The sequence below is a fragment of the Lutjanus erythropterus genome, chromosome 24 (assembly GCF_056507025.1).
Source record: "Lutjanus erythropterus isolate fLutEry1 chromosome 24, fLutEry1.hap2, whole genome shotgun sequence".
NCBI lineage: Eukaryota > Metazoa > Chordata > Actinopteri > Lutjaniformes > Lutjanidae > Lutjanus > Lutjanus erythropterus.
The window spans coordinates 6,841,720-6,863,342 of NC_139340.1; the positions used below are offsets into that span (position 1 = coordinate 6,841,720).

At 40.9% G+C, this 21,623-nt stretch overlaps 2 protein-coding genes across 6 annotated transcripts in view; both read right to left on the minus strand.

Annotated features, from left to right (window-relative positions):
* unc80 (unc-80 homolog (C. elegans)) overlaps positions 1-958 on the minus strand; it is a 54,949-nt gene extending 53,991 nt beyond the window's left edge. The window contains exons 1-2 of the mRNA XM_084713352.1: positions 690-958; positions 216-264 (exon numbers count right to left, since the gene is read on the minus strand). Of these exons, the coding sequence (XP_084569478.1) occupies positions 216-264; positions 690-781 (141 nt within the window). The 5' untranslated portion in view covers positions 782-958. The remainder of the gene's footprint in view (positions 1-215; positions 265-689) is intronic.
* A 1,911-nt stretch (positions 959-2,869) lies between these two features.
* The window catches only part of LOC146304602 (uncharacterized), a 75,287-nt gene continuing 56,533 nt past the window's right edge, over positions 2,870-21,623 (minus strand). Inside the window, exons 6-19 of one of the 5 annotated variants that reach the window (XM_084713394.1) lie at positions 17,612-20,398; positions 17,219-17,416; positions 16,122-16,256; positions 15,305-15,360; positions 14,721-14,738; positions 13,953-14,138; positions 13,724-13,841; positions 12,687-12,737; positions 11,578-11,888; positions 7,780-7,872; positions 7,039-7,131; positions 6,119-6,200; positions 5,206-5,318; positions 2,870-4,615 (exon numbers count right to left, since the gene is read on the minus strand). In XM_084713394.1, coding sequence (XP_084569520.1) covers positions 4,406-4,615; positions 5,206-5,318; positions 6,119-6,200; positions 7,039-7,131; positions 7,780-7,872; positions 11,578-11,888; positions 12,687-12,737; positions 13,724-13,841; positions 13,953-14,138; positions 14,721-14,738; positions 15,305-15,360; positions 16,122-16,256; positions 17,219-17,416; positions 17,612-20,398 — 4,451 coding nt within the window. In that variant the 3' untranslated portion in view covers positions 2,870-4,405. Of the gene's footprint in view, positions 4,616-5,205; positions 5,319-6,118; positions 6,201-7,038; positions 7,132-7,779; positions 7,873-11,577; positions 11,889-12,686; positions 12,738-13,723; positions 13,842-13,952; positions 14,139-14,720; positions 14,739-15,304; positions 15,361-16,121; positions 16,260-17,218; positions 17,417-17,611; positions 21,552-21,623 lie in introns of those variants that run through there. The other 4 variants (XM_084713390.1, XM_084713391.1, XM_084713392.1 and 1 more) reach the window with 4 other exon arrangements.

A 21,623-nucleotide genomic window follows, 5' to 3' on the forward strand; every position in this document is an offset into this window, starting at 1 on the left:
AAAAACATCAGCAAAAACAAGTGTTGTATTTATACTTTTGCTGAGCTGAATTTCTGAATGCCACCTTGTGGTGTAATTTTTTCCCATGCTGCCTCCTGATCAGCAGGTGAGGGTGACTGAAGTTGATTACTGCCTCCACAAGAAATGCCTGTTGTTCTCTTACATAGATCAAAATGACACTGTCCTATCCAGAGCTTAGCAATGTACAGACTTACCACACAAGATGCTTCATACTGTTTCCCCAACTTTGGACGCAGAAATGCACTGAAAAATATATCGTAAAACATGATTAATGTAGGTTAGACTATTAAATATCCAATGTCAGACTGTACACTGTGCATGACATTTCGTACAAACATGAGCACTGCAGCTCATCCACATATTCATCATATTTTCTTTAGCCCACTTTACAGGTGTGACATCATGCAATATGCACCCATCTCCATTCAAATCTTGCAAAAAAACCATGTACCTTCCTCCATTTAAAACATTCAATGAATCCGGTGAACTGACAGGCTCAGAGGCACCGTCACCCATTCACAGCTTGAATTAGGCTATAATGAGGCAATGCATGTATTTTGAAGCCTATTATGATACAGATGCAGCCGTCTTTTCATATGACACGGCTGCTATCAAATCCTCCTTATTTTCGGGCAACGGCAAACACCTGTTATCAATTTTCCACTAACCTGGTTTGCCTCCATAGGAAGGTCTGGATGGGAAACGGTATTCCTTTCCCGCACTCCGGCTCGTTGTCGTCCAGGCTTTTCCTCTTCACCATTTTTTTGGCCGGGACCTGCCTGCCTGCCTGCCTGCCTGCCTGCCTGCCTGCCTGCCTGTCCGCCCGCCTGTGTGCGACCACCGGGACGCGCGGCGGCTGCTGGCTGTGCCCAGGTGACCAGCGAGCTTCCCTCACGACATGATTGGGTTCGTCCTGCGTAAAATGGCTGCAAGTGTCGGTCGGTCGGCGGCAATAGAGAGACAGAGAGAGAGAGAGAGAGAGAGAGGAGGAGAGATAGAGAGCAGGGGGGTGGGTGGGGGGAGATGGAGGAGAGAGCGCTCTGATTTCAGCACCTCCCTCGCCGGACAGCGACAGTTGATCGTCGGTGCTAATTTATCGGCGGAGCTGAAAGACGCGGTGTGCAGCTGGGACAGATGTTAACCCTCTGCTTTTTGCATCTGCACGCTGCTGCATGACCAAAACACAAACCGGTGCAAACACGCGTTGGATTGCATCCAGATGGTGCATTCACTTGAGGGATAATCCTCCATCTGAATATCAACAGGTTGTTTGATAACCCAGGTGGACAAGGTACAGCGTGAACAGTGAGGGAAGTGGTATTTACTGCACTAAAACTAGCAAGACAAAACTACAGAATATTGCACTGCACAAGTAAAAGTACTGAATTCAAAATTAATTTAGACATTTTTTTGTCATTTTCTAGACTAAACGATAAATCGATAATGAAAATAATAATTAGTTGCATCCCTACTCCTTATATTATTTAGTATGTCCCTGTATCTATTATTATGCCCAAAATGACCAGCTACTTGAACTACGTTATCACTGCAAGTGAACCAAAACATTACCAGTGAACCCTTTCCAGTAACACAAGTACCATTGATAACTCTCTTCTATTTCCTATCTGTGAAAAAGGTCGATTTGAGAGTTGCACAGCACAAGTACCTAAAAGCTGTCCATTTTCATAAAGTTGGGGGTCTCCCAAGATACAGATAAGAAAAAGTTAAACTCCCAAAACACATAGATCCTACAATTCTAACTCCACACCCCAAGTTTGTAAACTAGAATTCAAATATAAATCCTCAAACCCAGCATCAGGGTTGTTTTTCACAAGAAAGTTGGGCTTAATGTGTAAAATTGGTGGAATGACCCTTTAAGTAAACTTATTTTCCACTAATGCTGCTGCAGACAGCCATCACTATAAATAAGTATTACAATTCTATTGAATTTTAGCTGGCAAACATGCGCAAGAAGCTTAATTAGTGTCACTGTTCACACCTGTGTTTACTCAGCTACTTAGGCTAATTTAAAAATGGCTGCCGAGAAGGGGCGATTGATATATATATAAAATAAGCCTAAAGTCAAACGGACACTATAAATTCAGTATTTTCTAAAATAGAAAGACTCCCCTCACATTATAAATGTAGCAATACTCAAGAAAAAGTCTGGCAAAATACAATCAAGCTAACTTGCTGTCTTATCGTTACCTTAACTGTAATGTGTGTATGCTAACTGTGAAGCTAACGGAATTTTGCTAACTTTCCCAGTGTTAAACGAAACGAAGAGGAACGAAATGTAGAAAAATCCGCCTACCAGTTCTCCTAAAAGCTCACTTATTAAAAAAAAGTCGTATCTCGTTTGTTTTATCCGTACAAGCACCGTTTAACAACACGAAAACTCGCCGTCATATGAGTTGTTAAGTGGCGGACTATTTTTCGGACGGAACTTCCTGGAGTCTCCGTTATCAGGCACGTGTTTCACCACTAGTCAGTGACGTTAATTAGAAACTGGCATTGAGACAAAAATAGCGTAAAGTACAATAAGAAAACACAATCCAAAAGTGCTGGAAAATGTGTTAAAATTATTACATTAAGTATATAAATCAAGATGTGTTAGTACCCCAAACAAACGTACACTTACATTAATTACTGTTAATAAATTCTGAATAATAATAAAATCTTGACATGTTTTTCACAATAAAAGCATGAGGGTAAATCAAATTTTTCATCACAGATTTAACATACCAACATATTTGTGTGTTTCTATGCTGGATTTAAAAAAAATGCCTGTTGGAGATAAATTGACCACAAGTTTTTCTGAGAATTCAAACGAGACACTAGAGTGAACCAGTTTTTATTTTCTTTTATTTCTGTTGTTGTCATCCTGTAGGAGCATTTGTCATCAGTACGTCTCAAACATCGGAAAAGTGTGCACACATCTACATGGTCTTTTTTTGTTTAAATACACTTACACAGGCAAAGAGGGGCCAGGGAGCAGGGAGGGAATAGGAGTATAGGAAGCACAGAAAAACACTGGGGGGATAACTGACATCAGGGAAAGGAGGAGAAAAGGAGGAGGGGGCAGAGGAGTTCCACAATGGTGAGCAGAGAATAGGCTATGTTTTTTATTCTTTTTTTTTTTATGAATTCTAACAGCTGCTAGTAGAGGGTTACTCCCATTCTTCATTTCATCCTTGTTTAATTTCCTGTGAAGTCACGGGTTCAATCGCACAAAAGGGCCAAGTAGCTGCTCTTTCAATGGAATGTTTTCATATAAAGCTTCATACTTTCCACTTCTCAAACAAACATCAGGCCCATTCAAAGACATCGAACAACCCAGTCCGCAAGAGAAAGGTCTTGGGAGCATGATGAGGCCTTGAAATACAGACAGTCGAATGCACCCTAGGCGTTGACACTGAAAAGTTTCCTCCAAATAGATCTAATTTATTTATTTAGCATTTATTTGCCATGCCAGCATAACAGCATTGTTGCAGCCTAATAAAATCACAGAGCTAATGTAAAAATCAACAAAAAGAGCAGCCCAGAATAAAAAAAAGACAAATCTATTGGAAAGCTAGCCTTTTTAGCGCTTGACTCGACACAACTGCAATGGTTATCCACATTTAAGTGCTAATAAGCCAGTGCAGCCACAGGGAACGTACAAAAACTGGAACAACTTCCACTACAGTGACATATATATATAAAAAGAAAACATAACAAGAGAACACAATTTGTCCAACAGTTCAGCACATATCAGGAAATCATAAGGTTAAAACCAACAAACAAAAAAATCATGTCGTTTGACTTAAAAAAGTCACATTTTATAGCAGACATGCTCTTCAGCCATTCTTTTGCAGGTACAGTTACACGCCATGTTTCTGTAAGTTAAGTCTCTCACACATCTTTAAGACTAGCGTCTAGTATCTAGTAGTTACATCTTGCATTCAGTACCATATAAATTCTGAATGGACAGTATGCATGAGTTCACCTTAATCCCCCATACAAGTGGAATGTGATGCCGTGCGCACTAAATATCGCTGTACAATCGTAAAACCATCACTGCTTTCTTAGACAAACATCCACTCAAACCTTTGCATTCAGCCTAAAGTCTAAAACAGAAAAGTCTGTATCAGAGTGAAGAATGTGAATGAAAAACAAATAGAGTGACTGGGCGCGAGTGAAGAATAATCTTAGAATTCAGTTTTTAAAATCCCGCTGGTAGGGTCGTTGACGGACGAGAAAGTCAACTACAACTGGAGAACCTGTGGGGTCAAGAGTGTCGACGTGGGGGTCGTGTTGCAGAAGTGAAGGATCTTGGGAGAACACTGGATGAGTTTAATGAGATTGATGGGAAGAGGAGGAGTGGTGGATTTTTGCAGCCTGCTCATAAGCCCTGCTTGGCCAAGGCAGCCGTGACATCCTGGGCCAGCGTGGAGAGCTGGGGCGACTCCAGGAGGTTGATGCTGCCAGCGGAGGACAAGCGAGGGGAGGTGCCACCTGTCTCAACGCCAGGAGAGTGGGTGATGATGATTTCTGCACCGTGATCCACCCGGGCTTTGGCTGATTCCCGGAAGCTCAGCTTGTGGCTCTCGATCTGGTGGTTGCAGGAGAAAGACTTTAGGTTCAAGTTTTTCACTTTAATTTCCCCATGAGCTGAGGGTTCACTTAAAAGTGTTGCATAGGTTTTCTCACTGGAATGTGCAGTCCAGTTACCAAGGTTACGCTTCACTTACATCACTCTTTAATGTTACTAGACAGTAGTTTGCTGGCTTGGCTAACACACTTGGTTAGCCTGCCTTAGCTAACTTCTCCAAATGGAAAACAGACAGAAGAAAAAGATGAGACCGCTGTTCTCCTTGAGGAGTATGGAAACCACAAGCACATAATCCAAAATAAATTTCCCCAAACAGCCAGAACAAATACTTGCAAGCAGAGGAGGAGGTTCCTTTACACTTTAATATTAAGGTTTTTAGATATATAAAGTTTAAGATGTATAACACATTGTTATTGTAATATTTGACACTATACCTGTTGTTTTGCAGCTAAGAGTTAGTTTATTGCCTACCAATCCCCAATTAATAATCAGAGGTCTGTACGTGTTTCTTTGAATATGTGATACTTTTTTAGTTTCCTTGGTGTGCACAGACAGGGCAGTATATTTGTGTGCTTTTTTTTTTTTTTTACCATGACATTCCCCCCTCCAGGAGTGTGGCTGGTGTTGCTCAGGGAGCCGACCTTGGCCTGCGCCTTCTCTTTAAAGTCCAGCTTCACGTTTTCGATGCGCACGTTGCCTCCCCCTGGGAACAGGACAGCAAGGAGCAGAAGAAAAGCGTCAAACCCACGGGGCATCTCTCGCCTGCAGGCCAGCACTCAGGGCAAAGCATCTCACATTACACACGACAGTGCAATGGAAGGACACGGTACATAAATACAACAACTTTGTCTACTTACCATCTTGACTCTGTACATAGTTTCATATGGTTAAAACCATAATCATCACCATCATCATCATAAATATTGCATATATAATTGCAGTTTTAAAAACCTAACTGATGCTCATAATTAAGATCTCTTTTTACACTTTTTATTGCCTGTTTTAAATTTTCTGTGTCTATATCTCTGTTACTTATCTAATGTATTTATGTGTTGAATTGCACTGTTTTATAGTAGTTGTTGAAGGATTATATTGATGATCAGGATTAATTTTTTATAACCTGGTCAGGAACTACTGATGGAAATTAGCTTATTAGCTAACCCCAGCACATTTACATTGAAGTTTAAACTGCAATATTGATTACTGTGCTCTGTCCTAAGTAAATAAGTAAAAAAAAAATACAATGAATAAATCTCTAAATGATTTTTATATCTATTTAACTAGTTATTAAGTTTCATCTCTAAATATCTACATATTAACTTTGAACTTCAGTCAGATGTTGCACTATGAGGCTAAATAAAGACATGCTTGAATCTTTGGACAAATAAAATGAAGGACAAACAAAGTACTAGCATCTTTAAATGCCTTGTCAGATGTCGTGTGCATATGCTCAAGTGTGTGAAAAAGAAGAATGTAGAGCCCCCAAATTAAACAACACAGCACCTGGTCTGTGGCGGATGTTTGACATGGAGCCACATTTGGAGGTGATATGGCTCACATCGATCTTCTTGCTCTGGATTTGGATCTGTAGATCAGAGCAGACACCACGCATCAACAGTTGTTTACCAGAAAAAAATATTTAAAAAAATCAATACGCTTTACAAACGTCATTCAGAAGTGGAAGCTACAAAAAAAGACGTAAAATGCTGCGAGGAGAAAGCTGAGATGTTATTAATCGGCCGTGATGAGATGACACAGCATAAATCTGTGGATGGGGGCAGATTAAGTCGATCAACGTTTGTCCCCACGGGGGACACGGAGACGCTTGCTGTAGGTTCCCTGGAGGGAGGTTAACATGAAAGCACGCAGGAACAGCACAGACATCAAACAGACACAGAACACAGACGCTGCATGACGCTGCAGGGAGCAGCTGCTTCAATTAAACTTTATTGTCCATGAGTGATCTGAATTAGTGTGAGTACAAACCTCGCATGCTGTAAAGGGCTGTTTACACTATGTAGAGAACGTCAACACAAATATTAATAAATATAATATTGCTGATAAAGATGAAAACATTCCACTACTATATTACACAAAGACCCTCACATCTGAATGTATGGGGACCATTTAAGCCCATGTGATGAAAAAAAAAAGATTCTATAAGTCATTATAATGAGAAATAATAAGTTAATATCTTAAAATTATTGTGAGAAAAATTAAAAGTAATTATTCATTATTTCAAGTAACTGATTATTTTGAGATACTAAGTCATTATTTAGAGATACGAAGGAAGTTTCTCATTATAATGACTCAGAGGATCTTAAGCTTTTTTTTAATCACGTTAGTGCACTGGGCTTCCATATGAATGAATGGGTTTATTAAAATGAGAGAACTGGGAGAGAGTTTTTATGAATGTCACTCACGTTTCCTCCGCCTGCCGCGTGCTGGATTTTGTCCAGGGAGCCACATTTAGCCTGAACATGGCTAAAGTCCAGTTTAACGCTCGGAATCATGACCTGAGAATGACAGGGTGACTTTTTTTTTTATATATACAAACAAACAGCAAACACTGATGGCTTCTCAAGCTGGATCGGGAGAGGGGAGCTTAAAAATAGCCCCCCTTTCCTGCCAAAAATAATCCTGTAAAAGTGTCCCAATTTCGAATCCACGGCCTATCAATCTGTCGCCACTCAGTTTAGCGCTGAGACATCTGAATTGTGGCTGATCAGACCACAGAAAACAGGTTTTTATGCAGGGATAAAGGCGTTTAACAGAGATGTGTAGAAACTGCACGTTTAGTGCTGAAATCCATTGAGTCTTGAACTTGTCCCTGCTTTGAAAAGAGTTGTTACAGCATACAATATATTTGAAAGCATTTAATTCCAAAGTGCAAAGTCCACTCACTATTTTTACAAGTACTAAACACAATAAATACATGGATGGGGCAAAGAAACAGCAAAAAACATCACTTATTAGAGGGAAGTAGGGGACTTTGCTTCTTGGTTGACAAAAGTAACATGGATGTGTTGCACTTTGGAAATAAACAGATGGGTTGACAGATGAACACATAAAAGTAGCATGAGAGAGAGCTACAACAGGCCCAGCTTCGAAGAGACAGAAAGAAAAGAGAGAGAAAGAGAAAGAAAAGAGAAAGGCGTACATACATTGCCTCCTTTGGCCGTGTGCTTCAGATTATCCTTGGAGCCGCACTTTGACTGAACATGACTGAAGTCCAGCTTCTCGTGTAAAATTTGAACCTAAAACAAAAAATTGAATAAAAAAAGAAAACACTATATGTGCCTCATTTAGAAAAGTGTGCGATGAGTGATCAATGTGTCTTTACATGCATTTTACATTTAACATGTATTTACATTTACGGGTTAGTGGGCAGTGGTGGCCTAAAGGTTTGTGAAGCGAGAAGGTCGTTGGTTCAATCTCTGAAACCAACAGTATAAATCTGTGAGGGTAAGGTGAAAGGCAGCGCTCGGCCCTCCCTATCTGTTACCACTGAGGTGCCCTCGAGCAAGGCACATAAAGGGATAGTTCACATTATTCGAAGTGGGGCTGTATGTGACTCTTTTCTAAAAGGAAACCATCATCGGCCACAAATCCAAATCCAAAATATTCAAAATATAGCTTGAACACACTTGAACTGATAGCGATTACTCTTAGGATGACCTTATATAGGTAATATACTGTAAATAAGTAAGTACTTCATACAACTCCATTTAAAATAATCCAAACTATTCTCCTCTCTCAGCCGCTCCAGTGTAGCTGTTGCTTAGCTCTACAGATATTTCTCAGAGCTACCATGAAGGCAGAAATAATCTCACTGGCCTCGTTAAATTTAATAGATAAATAGAACAATGAATAAATAAGTAAATAAATTGAATAAATTGGATACTGATGCCAAATTAAAAATACAAGAGCTGATGGAGGTGGTGATTAATATTACAAAGCTTAAACCTTCAAACTGAAACCAAACAAGTAAACAGACGAGCTTTGGTGGTTTAAAACAACCAGTGAGAGTATTTCTGCACCAGTTTGTGTTGTCTTGCTAAATAAAAAGAATAAAAAAAAATGTCTCCTCCTCCGTTGTTCAAAGAGCCAAAGTGGACACAGAAGGAGAGCGAACAGAAAACAGAGAGAGGTTCAGGGAAAACACACAGGAGCCCCCGTCTGCGGTCTACACACTGCCCTGACCTGGTTTCTCTGACAGCTCTGTCTCACCTGCATGCACACACACACACACACACACACACACACACACACACACACACACACACACACACACACACACACACACACTATTCATTTCAGTGTCTTTTTCCCCCTTTTTTCAGTTCCTACACAACCTGTCCCCTATACAGCTGTTGCAGTGCAGACAACTGCAAGGTCAGCCAATGACAATGCACCTGCACAAAACCCACTGACGAAGGAAATTAATCACTACTATTTCTATTCTTATGATTGGTTATCGTTAATTTTACCAGTTTTCACTGGTCCACATTCTGAAATGTGGATATTGCTGGTTTTCTATAATATTAATTATAGGGATGCAACAATATACTGAATATTTCAATAAAAATGCTTTGATACTGTACCAGACTGTGACGATATCTGCTGTTGATCATGTCTCATGATTATATTTATTTTATTTTATAAAATGACTGCTACTAACTGCTGCACTGTTTTCATTTTGCATTTCTACATACATAAGTCAAATATTCATTTGTTACAGAAAATTCATGCACTTTTTTGCACATGCTTAGGTCATAGCTGGCTACTTTTGTTTTATTAAAGAAGGAAAGCAGAGGCAATTTAAGTTAAAAGGACAAATAAATTTTATATGAACCAAAAATGCTGTGCACAACAGATTCATTATTTATAAAATCTGATTTTTTCATCACTTTTCTTTGATGATGATTTTTTTTTTTATCATGGTATTATTGTACCTTGAATTTTTGGTACTGTTACATCCCTAATATTTCATTTAGTTATTATGCTAGATATTATATAAGAGCTGAAACAAACAGTCAGTTAATTAATCAACTCAAACTAAATTAATCCCTGACTATTTTAACGATTGATTATTAATCATTTAAAAACAAAAATACCAAATGTGTCAGTGGTCCAGCCTCTGAAATGTGGATATTTGCTGGTTTTCTTGATTTTCTATAATATTAATGTAAATATTTCTAACTTAGGCATGTTGTTCAGATAAAAAATAAGCATAATGAATATGTCAACTTGGGTTTTCAGTCAATCTTAAAGGGACAGTTCAGATTTTTTTAAGTGGGGTTGCTTTCTACATGTGAATACAATATCATGTAATGATAAATATGTCTTAATTGCTACCAAATGGCATTTTAACAGATAAAATTTATTTCTTTTGCTTTTTATTAAAATGTCTTTCATATATGAACATTTTAGTGTGACACAGAGCTCCAGTTCAGCACAGACTACGCTCCACAGAGCCTGCTGTGCTGCTCCTCCATGCTGTGCGTCACCCAGCTTCATTAAAAATTTCTGCCCCTGTGTCACATTTCTCCCCAAAAAGGAAAGAAGAGCTGGAAAAAATGACAATTACTCGCCTCATACTCCATACATCACTGAGGTTAATAATAGGTTTCGCCCCTGTAATACTCCGGGAACATTAAGACTGTCTGTTGTGTGCTACATATCTGTTACACTCTTCTTTTTAAGGGTTGAAACCTATAAATCAAAGAGGAAAAAGTAATGCGAGGTGATTCATTTTCATTCTGTGTCCTTGATGCAACTTTTCAATAAGTAATTCCGCTTTGCAATTATTAATACTCAGAGCTGGAGGGAAAATCCTGCATGATGATGACGAAAGCAGATCCCCAGGGTCTGCAGGTCGACGGCTCCTGGAGAGGAATATTCTTAAGAGAATAGCTGTTTTTAAAAATCTGCTCCATGCGGTTTGTTTAGTGCATCTGAAGCTGGTTTTCGTCCTTCTTCAAATTTGAGAAAGGTAAGGAGAGGGAAGACAGAGGGTAAGTCAGGGGAAGAGGCCTGAGGGAGCTGATGACGGAGATGACAGCAGACAGGGAGAGGACAGTCAGAGGAAGTGGCGGCAGCGGGTTTAGAGGCAAGTCAGACAGTGAGTGATAGTGAAGATGTGAGCAGAGATATTTGAGCATTTTCTGACATTTATACTTCTCTCTGACAAGAGAAAAATCCCAGTTTGAACTTACATTTCCTGTCTCTTCTACACAGCTTGTTACAATGTTCCTATAATCTCTTTTATTTGCTTTTCTTCTACAATTGAACAGCACATTGTATTGCATTTTGTGTGTATGATTCATGCACAGCTACAATAAATCAAGGTGTAAACCAGGCCAATTTACTTGCCAGCCTGCGGCAAATCTGCCCCTTTAACAATCTCAACCTGGCACTCTGATCATTTATAAATATGAAAAAATCCTTCACAGAAAATTGTGCTTATTAAAACAACAAGCTAGGTAACTTTACAGGTGCCCTTTCAAATCTAACCCGTCTAAAAAAGTAACTGAAGGCTATTTTACAAAAAAGAAAATAAGGTCTATTAACTCAGTTTAATCCAAGAAAAATATTGATTAGAAGTTGAAGTTAATAAAAGTATTAGTCTTGATTGATAAATACTGAGAGAACATATAAAAAGCAACATATTATTCAGCCTTTCTCAGGCAAATTAAATGTTTTTGTTTTCAGGTGTACAATATAACTTTGTCCTCTACTGCCCCCATGTGGCAGAATTAGGTAAATGCAGGCAAATGCAATGCATTTTGTCATGATACAAATCTATGTAAATAGATGTCTTTCTTAGAGCTGTTTATAGACAATTCACACGTAAGAGTCTAATATTTAAATCCAGATGTGATGTATGTATGTATGTATGTATCCATGTATGTGATTACAACTTGAATAACGTTATGGCCGTCATGTTTTAGCCTGGTTACCTGTCCGCCTTTCGGCTGGTGCTTTAGGTTGCTGGTGGAGCCAATCTTGGACTTAACATTCTTCAGGTCAGGCAGGGGCTGATTGAGGACCTTCAGCTGCCGCTGGGCTGAGGAAGGAGACTTGGGTGGGGTCCTGATCACTGCCACCTTCTTCTCCTGGAGGACGCTGAAGGACTTGGGCGTGTGGCTGCCGGGGGTGCGCGAACCTGGGGTGCGGCAGGAGTAGCTAGGAGGTGTGCCGGGCGTGACGGCGGAGGAGCCAGGGGTGGAGGCGCCACTACGGACTGATCGGGAACGTGCCGATTCTGTGCCTTTAGAGAAGAACAGATATATTTTGCTCACAATGATGAAGAGGAGGAAGAAAACCCTCCTGAAGACAGAAACACTCCAGACAAAGAGAAAAATGTGGAAGGACAGATGGGGAGCAGAGACAAAAATAGAGACAAAAACATTACAGCAACAGATGGATTGGAGCGTTCGATCCGTCATCTGGTTCTGATGATAATGATAAGGAAACATAACACTCATGGAGCTGTCGGCAAATTTGCTCAGTTTCCACAAAACAAACAACCCAGGTCAAACAAAGAGTGGGAAAAACACACAACGGCAGCTGAATTCATTTAACGCTGGAAGCTTGTTGCCAGGATACTGGTGCTGGACCAATGGGATTTTAACCAACAACATCCTGAATAAGAGCAGGAAGTAGCAACCTGTTGTTATGGATCCCACCTGTTCCTCTGATAAGGTTATTGCAGGTCTGATGAATCCAAACTTAATACAGTTTAAAAATATTCTAATGAAATTTAGACCACTATGTTTCTGATTGGAAAATGAAGGTCCTTTAAAAGGATAGTTCAAATTATTTGACATGTGGTTGTATGAAGTATTTATAGTCAGCGTATTATTTGCAGAAGACTTTTTGAAACCTGCAAACACCCCTCAGAATAATGTGCAACCAAGATGAACAAATGAATGCTTTGTCAATGAATGAAGCTCGCTTATATAAGTCCAAACCGAAGTAAAAACACTACCACCACTACTTATAACCAGATGCTGTATGTTGATGATGAGGGTGCAATTGGACTACCAGGAGCTATTAGGTGGTCTACCTGCCATACCAGGGGTTCTCCCAGACCTGCTGTCCGCTCTGGACTGGAACGCTTTGAGAGGGGAGAGGCAAAAGGACAGGGAGGAACGGGGGAGCAGAGAAAAGCAGGGCAGGAGGCGCAAGGTGGTCGGAGTTAAGATTTAGTCAAATGATTTGAGGGTAATTTATGTATTTTTCAGCTTGGACCCTATTTTCCCATGATGTCTATCTAAGTGATTAATGGAGACAGTAATGTTTAAAACTGAATCAGTATTGAGGGAGAGTGCTGCAAAACTGAGCAACAAAATAATCCCATAGTGCTTGTTTTTGCCACTGACAGGCTCAGATTATTATTTTAAGTGTCTGACAACATTATGGAGAGGATCTTTACAAAATAGACTTTTATTTAAAGAGTGAAATATGTTTAACCAGGTACAGCTGTTTTATTGGTCTTGCTAAACACAACAAACTCCATTTACAAAACAATGAATTTAACATAGTCATCGTCATCATCATTCTTCATTCTTGACTCCTCTTTCAACTGCTCCAACAATCACCTCCCTCTCGTTCCTCTCCCGACATTTTCACACCTAACGCAGCGAATTAAGAATGAATTTGAGTTGAGTGACTGTTGAAGCAGCGGAAAGACGAGACAAGATCTTTTTGCCGAGTATTATTTTGTTTCTTTTGAGTTTTAAATGAAGATGACAAGGATGATCTTAACATGACCACTTTGTAAAGGGAGTCTGGTTAGTTTGGCGAGAGCAATAAAACAGCTGTTTCTGGTTAAACACAAATGTATTTTACGTTTTAAAAAGGGCTGCAGAAATGTTGTCAGACATAAAATAATGTGAGACTAATTTACAGGACTAATTGGGCTTATTTCAAAAATTGTTGCCCCCATTTAGACATGAGTCCAGGATGAAAAATACTGAAGCTACCCTTTAAAAAGAAATGACTGAGGACTCATTAGTATAAGTTCAAGAGCGTAAAGCGCAGTCTGCTGATGTAAAGTTCATTTAGAAGGCAAACTTGCTGGATGTGTGTGTGTATTCTTACAGGTTGGCCTGGTGGGGGTGCTGTTGTCGTCTTGTTCAGCAGCAGGGATGTGTCGTGTCAGAGATTTGGCAGGCCTGGGCAGGGACGACCTCTTCTCCGGGCTGCGGTACGCTCTCTCCTGAATGGACACACACACTGAGGAGTCAATAAAAACGGCTCGATGACACGCAGCGTGCATGGACATTGGTTCCAGCTACCTATCAATCCACTGTTGTCCTTTTAATTTTACCTTCTCTGCCCATTTGTTTGGCAGAGCGGACTGGTGGGCACATGCAGAGGAGGGGCGGACCTCACTGAGCTCCGCCTCTACCAGGGGGCTCCGTTTAAGGCTACAGGCAGAGCCGGGCCGTGGGGGGTGGTGATCAGACGCCCGGCGCTGAACTGCCATCTTTAACAGAACGGCCCTTGTGGGGCTCTGGAGCGAAGCCGCAACAAGAAGCGGGAAAGCATGCAGAGGGTGATGTTGACAAGGGCAGAGGTGACAAACAGATGGAGAAGGGAAGAAGTGAGATGGGATGGAGTGAAGATGAAATGTTTATGATTTACAAGAAGAGAGACGCTACATGCAAGTGGACTGTATGTCTTATTATTTCACAGTATCTTTACTTAAACTGAGGATTTAGATGGCTGCAGTACATTTTGCTGCTGACCCCCACTTCAGATATCTTTCTAAAGATTTCTAAAAGCCAAGGTCATTTAAAAATCAAGACACTGAATGATCAACATGTACAAAAGCAATTTTCTTTTAAGAAAATCCCTGCATGGATGGAGATGTTTATACTGAGGACATGAATGAAAAGATGAAACTTTTAGACAGATGTGACTTGACTGAGAAACAGAAAAATGTTTTTGCAAGGGTGGTTACAGGCGGAAGATGAAATTCAATATATTTTTGAGGATGCCTTTGCCCTTTACTGCACATCAGGTGTTGTTTCTAAAACAGTAAAACATAACTCTGCCTGCCTAGTGCCCACTGTTACTTGATTTCTATACTCACAGATTTTCTCTGTCGAGACTGGCACAAGAACAGAGGCAGGCATGCAAGACAAAATGAATACGCACACAGAGAAAAATAGAAAAAGACACTTTCAAACATGCAGAAATGGAAAAAAGGAGGAAAACATCAAGTTTGCCATGCAAGTTTTGATGTGAAATACACTGAAACAAACCTTTTGCAAGAGTGTACAGTAATACTCCTTAAAATTACTTAAATTCAGTGAGATAATTGGAGGAGCAGTATATAACAATTGCGCAACATAAAATTATCACTGCAGTCCAAACACATGGTATATTAAATAGATTGAATATCTACTTAATATACAATCTGCAGTTGAAGCAAGTTGTCCCGCCCTGCACCCTCCTCATCAGACTTGAGGAAGCATGGACAGGCTGTAAAACTGCAGGAGCGCAAGACAAGCCCAGCGTTATAATTTGACGCTCAGTTGTTTATATGTGTCAATTGTCTGTCGATAGAAAGTAAGTTCCACTGCTCTGAAAATACACATTCACAAAAAGAGAAGAAATGCGTGATGACGATAATCGCAGGCGTTAAATGTTTGTGTCACAGTTGACAGTACTTACAGTGGTCCTCTCCCTGGACTGGTGGGCCACACTGAGGGGCTGATGGCCTTCCACACCTGTGAAGAAAGAGTCCTGCTGTAATGACCAACGCACACCAGCGAGGGGAGATATTTGCGAGTGTGAGTCTACACACAACACACCTACACGTTCATAAAAGTACTCTGAATAGTCCAAACATAAATGTCTGACACCATAGTAGTTTTTGCTGCATTTGTGCTCAAACAGCAGACACATCCAGATGACAGAGATCACTGAAACACCCTCTACACATGTGAAGCATCACACCCCGACATCTCAGTCACTCCAAACACACAACCTTCAACATGCAGCCATTTCCAGCAAACATAAACAAGTGATATTTAGCTATTAGAAAAAGAAACCAGAAACAAATATGGCATCAGTGAGCAGAAATAAACATGAATATGAGGCAAAGCAGGAGTAAATATTTGACTTTTGACAAAGATAAAATTGGAACAAAAACACAAAGCAGTTGAGCTCATACAAAAAAGACCATACATGACGTTTTAAATATGGGTAAGCAGCACATGATTTTTGCCAGCTACATTGCACCTGCTTGATTTGTTAAAGGGCCATCAATAGAGAGAGTGCAAAGTCATCAAAACTGTCAATATCTGTTATTGTAGCAACAATGCAAGAATAAATAATTCAGCATTTGTCAGGTCTTATGGAAATTTATCCGCAATATTTGTTTTGTCTTGTTTTTTGAAGACAGTCTAAATATAATACACATGAAATTGCAAAGATTTGGTTGTACTCTCTCTATCCACAGCAGTGATTCCTGGTGAAGAGTGTTCACCTGTGGCCTTGCGTCTAGCAGAGCCGTGAAGCAGAGCGGGCCTAGGATGTCTGGCTGCCGCTTTGGCTACACTCTTTCGAGATGGAGAACGACTTTGGAGGGCTGACACCTTATTCTGGTCAGCCCTCCTCAGGCCTACTAGCAAAGAGGAGAAACAGGATTATACCAACATTTAAACCTTTGTTAAATGTGCTACAGAGAGGAAATCTGTGCTTAACATCAAGTTATCATCAACAATAAGTGACACTGCCATAATATAAAAAATGTAACATGTGCCTTGATAAAAAAAAATGACGCAGAGTTGTTTTAAAGGAGCTATATGTAAGAATTAGCTACCTGTTTACGCTAAAACAAATAAGGGACAGCATATCACCAGAAAGTTAAGATGCCGTGAGCTAATTAATTCAATTAACAATGCAGATAGCATTCCTAATAGCTGACTCAGCCCAGACTGGGAGCTTCACTGCAGGACTGTTGGTGTTCATGTTACTCACACAGGAGCTTTAGGTTGCAGACAGGAGGAGGTTTTAAGGCCTGCAGAATGCAGTGTGGAACCAGAGCTGGCTGAGCATAATGGAACCAGACTCAGAAGCCTCCCAAGGTGCTTTTCCAACAAATTTGCTGTGCTTCTGTTCAGGATTCTTAAAACCGTGGTATTGTCTAGCAAAACATCTTGCATCTTTGCCAGTGACATTGACAATGCATAATGAATTGGAGACAGTGACAGGAGAGGCGTGAGGTAGGTTGGGCATCAGTCAGCACCCACCTTTGGAGGCCTGAGCAGGGATCAACTCTGGGGTGAAAGGAGCCAAAACCAGAAAACCACCTTGATGTTGTTGGACTGAGGACAGACTAGACACTACAGTGGCTGACTATTGCCTCTTGAGGTAGTATTACGAGACAGTATGAGCAAAAGCATCCTAGTTAGCATGCTAATTTTGATCATCCACATACATCATCTACATATATATCTCTGACACAATGTCAGAACAGTCATATCTTCACCTTCTGTTGCTAATTTTTGACTGTTTTGAAATACAATTCTGACATATAGCTCCTTTAAGCTAAACAATACTTCTTGAATACAGAATTGGAACCTTTTTTCTTCTTCATCTCCTCTCTTGGTGGATGATGGCTGGTTACTTTGCGGAACACTTTACTCTCAGTAGTGCCAGGGCGGCCCCTTCCTCTGCCAGGGGCCCGTTTAGCGGGTCTGTCCACCACAGGTGTACTGGTAGGACTCTGGATCTGAGGAAGGGCTTCGATTTGCTCAGTCATGATACTTTTGTCTTCATCTGCAGTGGAGAGGAATTAAAAGAGGACTAAAGCTCCACATTCTTAGCTAGCTAGGAGCTAACTTCAGTACAAAAGACATTAGCAAAAGCTTTATAGTGTTAGCTAGTGTTTGGTGTAAAAATGTTATATACACACTAAATGTTTTAAACATTTATTTTGCAAGTCATTAATTTAATTTTTCAAGCTCTGGGTACCTTGTGAGTCCATCCAGCCACTGTCTGTATCTAGGATGGAGACATCCATGGTGGTTTCATCATTAGCTGTCTGACTTCTCTGGCAGAGCACATCAGAGGTTTCTTCCACCTCCTGACCGATCTCGATGTCTTTCTCCTCCTCCTCACCCATCCTCTCCTCCCTCTCATCCTCTTCTTTCGACATTTTCTGCTCTCTCTCTTCACCTACCTCACCAGAACCAACTTCCTCCACTTTCTGCTCCCCTGTTTTATCTTCTTTTGCAGCCTCGCCCTGCTCTTTCTGCCCTTTGTCTGTATTTATTTGTGTGTCTTCAGCTATTTTATCCTCTCCAAAGCCTTCATCTCTGCCACCTTCAACTGGTTGATCATGATCAGAGCATGGAGACAAGTGCGAACTGTCTGTCGCAGGTTCATCGCTGTTTTGGGCACTATGACTCCACTCTTCAGCTCCAGACTTGGGATCATCTTCCAACATCTGATCACCTACCATCAGCCTTATCTGCTCTGTCTTTTGCTCTTCCTTCCTGTCGTCTTTGATTAGACTCTCTTTGGCTTGATCTGTCTTGGGGAGCACAGGCACTTCAGCTTCCTCCATCATCTCTTGAGGTTCTTCGGCAATCTCAATATCATCATCTTCATCTGGTTCTTCCTCTACTTGTGCTTGAGGTATAATGATGACTGGGGATGATATGTGTGGCTTTGGTGAGCTTTTATCTAGAGTCACCTCCTGTACCTTGACTTGGGCATTTTTCTCATCTATGGGCTTTTCAGTGCTTGAATCCTGAACAGCTTTTGAGGACTCTTGCTTTTCTATTGTTTCTGATCTTGTAGGTGTTGCACGCACACTTTCATTCTTCTTATCTTTTTCTGTGCTCTCTACTGACTGAGATGATGGTATTTCTGGTGCATCACTTCTTTCTTGTGATTCCTCATGCTCAGATTTCTGCATTTCCTTGTCTAACTCTGTCTGCTGATTATCAGTCCTTTCAGCCTCAGAATCGTTCTCTGCTTTGACTTCCGGTATGACATCTTTGCTTGGCTTCTCTCCGGTAACCTTGGTTTCTGAGGGGCTATCATCTGGGGATTTGGGAGTAGTGGGAGTTGGGGGAGCCTTACATCCAGTTTCCGCGAGAGAAAAAGTAAAGGAATTGTCTGGTGGAATAGGAGAAGCCTCTCTGGAGGGGTCTTTTTCAACGTCTACCTCAGGGATTGCCTGGATTTTTATGTCACCTGGCAAGCCACTCTCCAAACGAAACTCACTGAGTCTGTCTTTTGAAGAATTCATTGGAATTCGTAGGCGATCAGGTTTTACTCCACTTGTCACAGCTTTTTCAAGAATCAGGGTTGTCTTAACTGGTGGATCTTTCTTTTCAAACACTGTTTTTTGCGCTATCTCAGGAATAATTTCTTTATTATCTTGTTGTTGCATTTCTTTTTGAGCACCCTCAACTTCCATGGCCCCAAGCTCCTCCTCAGCTTCACTCTCCATAGAAGGGAAACGCTGGTGCGGAGAGTCCCCAGGACTGGGTACATCAGCAGGAGAAGGCATGGGCCCTGAGTACTCACTGAAGACACAATAGCCCTGTTCCTCCAAGGGGCTTTCCCCTTCCACCACTCTCGAAGTTTGGTCTCCCAAGGCAAGCTTGGCCAAAGAACTCCCCACCAGAGCTGATACATTGGTGGGCATGGACTTTCGTCTCATGTGGTCAAACTCCCTCCTCTCTAATGATGGTCGAGGCAAGGCTCCAGCCAGGTCCAACATCTCAGAGAGGCTACCTGGATCTTCAAATCTAGGACTGTGCTTATCAGAAGGAAAAGGTGTGTCTACCTTTGTGGGGATATCTTCAGGTGATTCGGTGGTCGTTGGGGTAATGGAGACAGCTGGAGGAAACTGGTGTTGGCTGTCCACAGATGGTGTTGAAGGGTAAACCTCAGTTTCGTCAAAGCTTCCACTGATTGGACATAACCGTTCTGCGAGGGCCTTTGATTTTTCTGTAGTCACTGTTTGTCCTGCCGAGGACCCAACAGTAATGTTTAGGGAGAGACTCCTTTGTTCTAATGACATTTTACCAGAAGATGTTTTGGCTTTAATCTCCTGTTGTTCCTCGAGCTCCTGTGTAATGCTTTCAGTTCCCCCACTTAACTTGGTCTCTGTTGCTGCGCTGAGTTCATAATAGCTTTGGGCTTTTGGTGACTCCTCTTCGTGACTTTTTGAGGATGTCTCAAAGTACGTTTTTGCTCCTGACTCGTTTTCTGCTACAATATCTGATGTGACTTTTACCTCTGTGCCAGGTTCTGGACTTGACTTGACTGTTTCTTGCATTTGGTCCACTTTTTCATGTAATTTGACATCACTGCCACTATCTTGGCCCTCCTTATTCATTTCCTCAATGGCCATGGGTTTTTCCTTGCTTTCATCCATAGGGGCTGCTGGTTTGCTGGATGGGATAATCCCCTCTTTGTCTGCTTCCTTAAGATTTGATATCTCCACCGTATGTAAAGGTTGTTCTACTTTTTTTGCTTTGGACTCTATGAGCAGGTCGCTCTCAGCAGTCCCTTCTACTACATCTTTTTTGTCTTTGTTGTCCTGCTCAACTGAGGAGGTTTCAGAGAGCTCTTTCACAGAGGGAGGAGGAGGAGGAGGAGGTTCAATCGAGGCGAGATCTGCACCTTCAGGCGTAGCGGTTTCAACTGCTGATTGCTTCTGATGTAGCGACGGCACTTGAGGTTCATCTTCTTTCATGGCAGACTCACACGATGCCTTACTGATACTTTCTTCTGGCTGGGCTGTGAGTTTAAAGGATACTGTACAACTTTGTGCTGAGTCACATTAGCTAAAAGCTTTGCCTGAAGCATCCACAAAAGCGAGCCAATGCAGTCAAGCCGAAGCCTTCTGCACATAGATACAGCTCTCCATCAAGCAAAACACACAGCACAGTGTATTTTGCAGCAGGCCACAACAGCACAGGGGGGATCACAGCACCTAAGAGCGTGCAGAACTGGAATGAAGGAATGAGTTGCATGATGTTAGATGACAAGAAATAAATGTACACAAATATATTGAATTCCTATTGCAATACACAAAGATTGACAAAAAATGGTCAACCTGATGATAAAGAAAGATACTTTTATTTGATGTAATTAACTTAAAGTTAATGGTGTCATTGCAGTTTCTGCTGCAAGTACAGGAATACTGTGGATATGAATGAATCTTGATATTGCTTGGATTAAAATGGCTAAGTAAATTTATTACAGGTATATTCTTAATTCAATTGATCTATTAGATAAGGATGATGATACATGTCCAATGAGGGTGGATTGTAATGCCCAAAGTGTGTTCTTAGTAACAATAGGAAAACAGAATTAACCTTTGCCTTGGGATGAAATGAAAACAATATTGAAACTCAAAGCAAGTGATATACTACAGACATAAAATACATTGATCCATACAAGTGGGTGTACTCAGAAACATCTTCTTGCAAACGATATTCCAGCAAAACCGACATAAAAATATACAGACATCTAATTCTAGCAACACTCAAGTCTACAATGCTTGACAGTTTAGACAGTGATTTTTGCATTTGCAATGTAGCTGGCAATACAAAAGTGCACAAATGATCAACGACAATATGGTTGATCAGGCGTGAAAAGCAAATGGTTATGTTTTGCATGAAAAAGCCCAAAATCAAAATGCTATGTCAAATAATTTTGCACATGGCAACTTCAGGTATTGGAGCAGAAGCTTAAGGATTCAAGAGCAACAAAGCTGCAGGAAGGTTGGCAGCAAAGCTCAAAGTGCATCACAGTTTATAAATCAAGACCGCCAAGTCTTTGTACCCATAAACAGAGCACAAGAGGATCATACAAAATAGGTGATGGACATTCACTCCAACATGCTTTCATAAAGAAAGGATGAACAGTTGCTCAGACATACAGTACACTCGCACAAAACCACATTAAACCACACACACCTGTTTGTGATGGGCTGTGTTCACCTTGATGACTTCCTCCA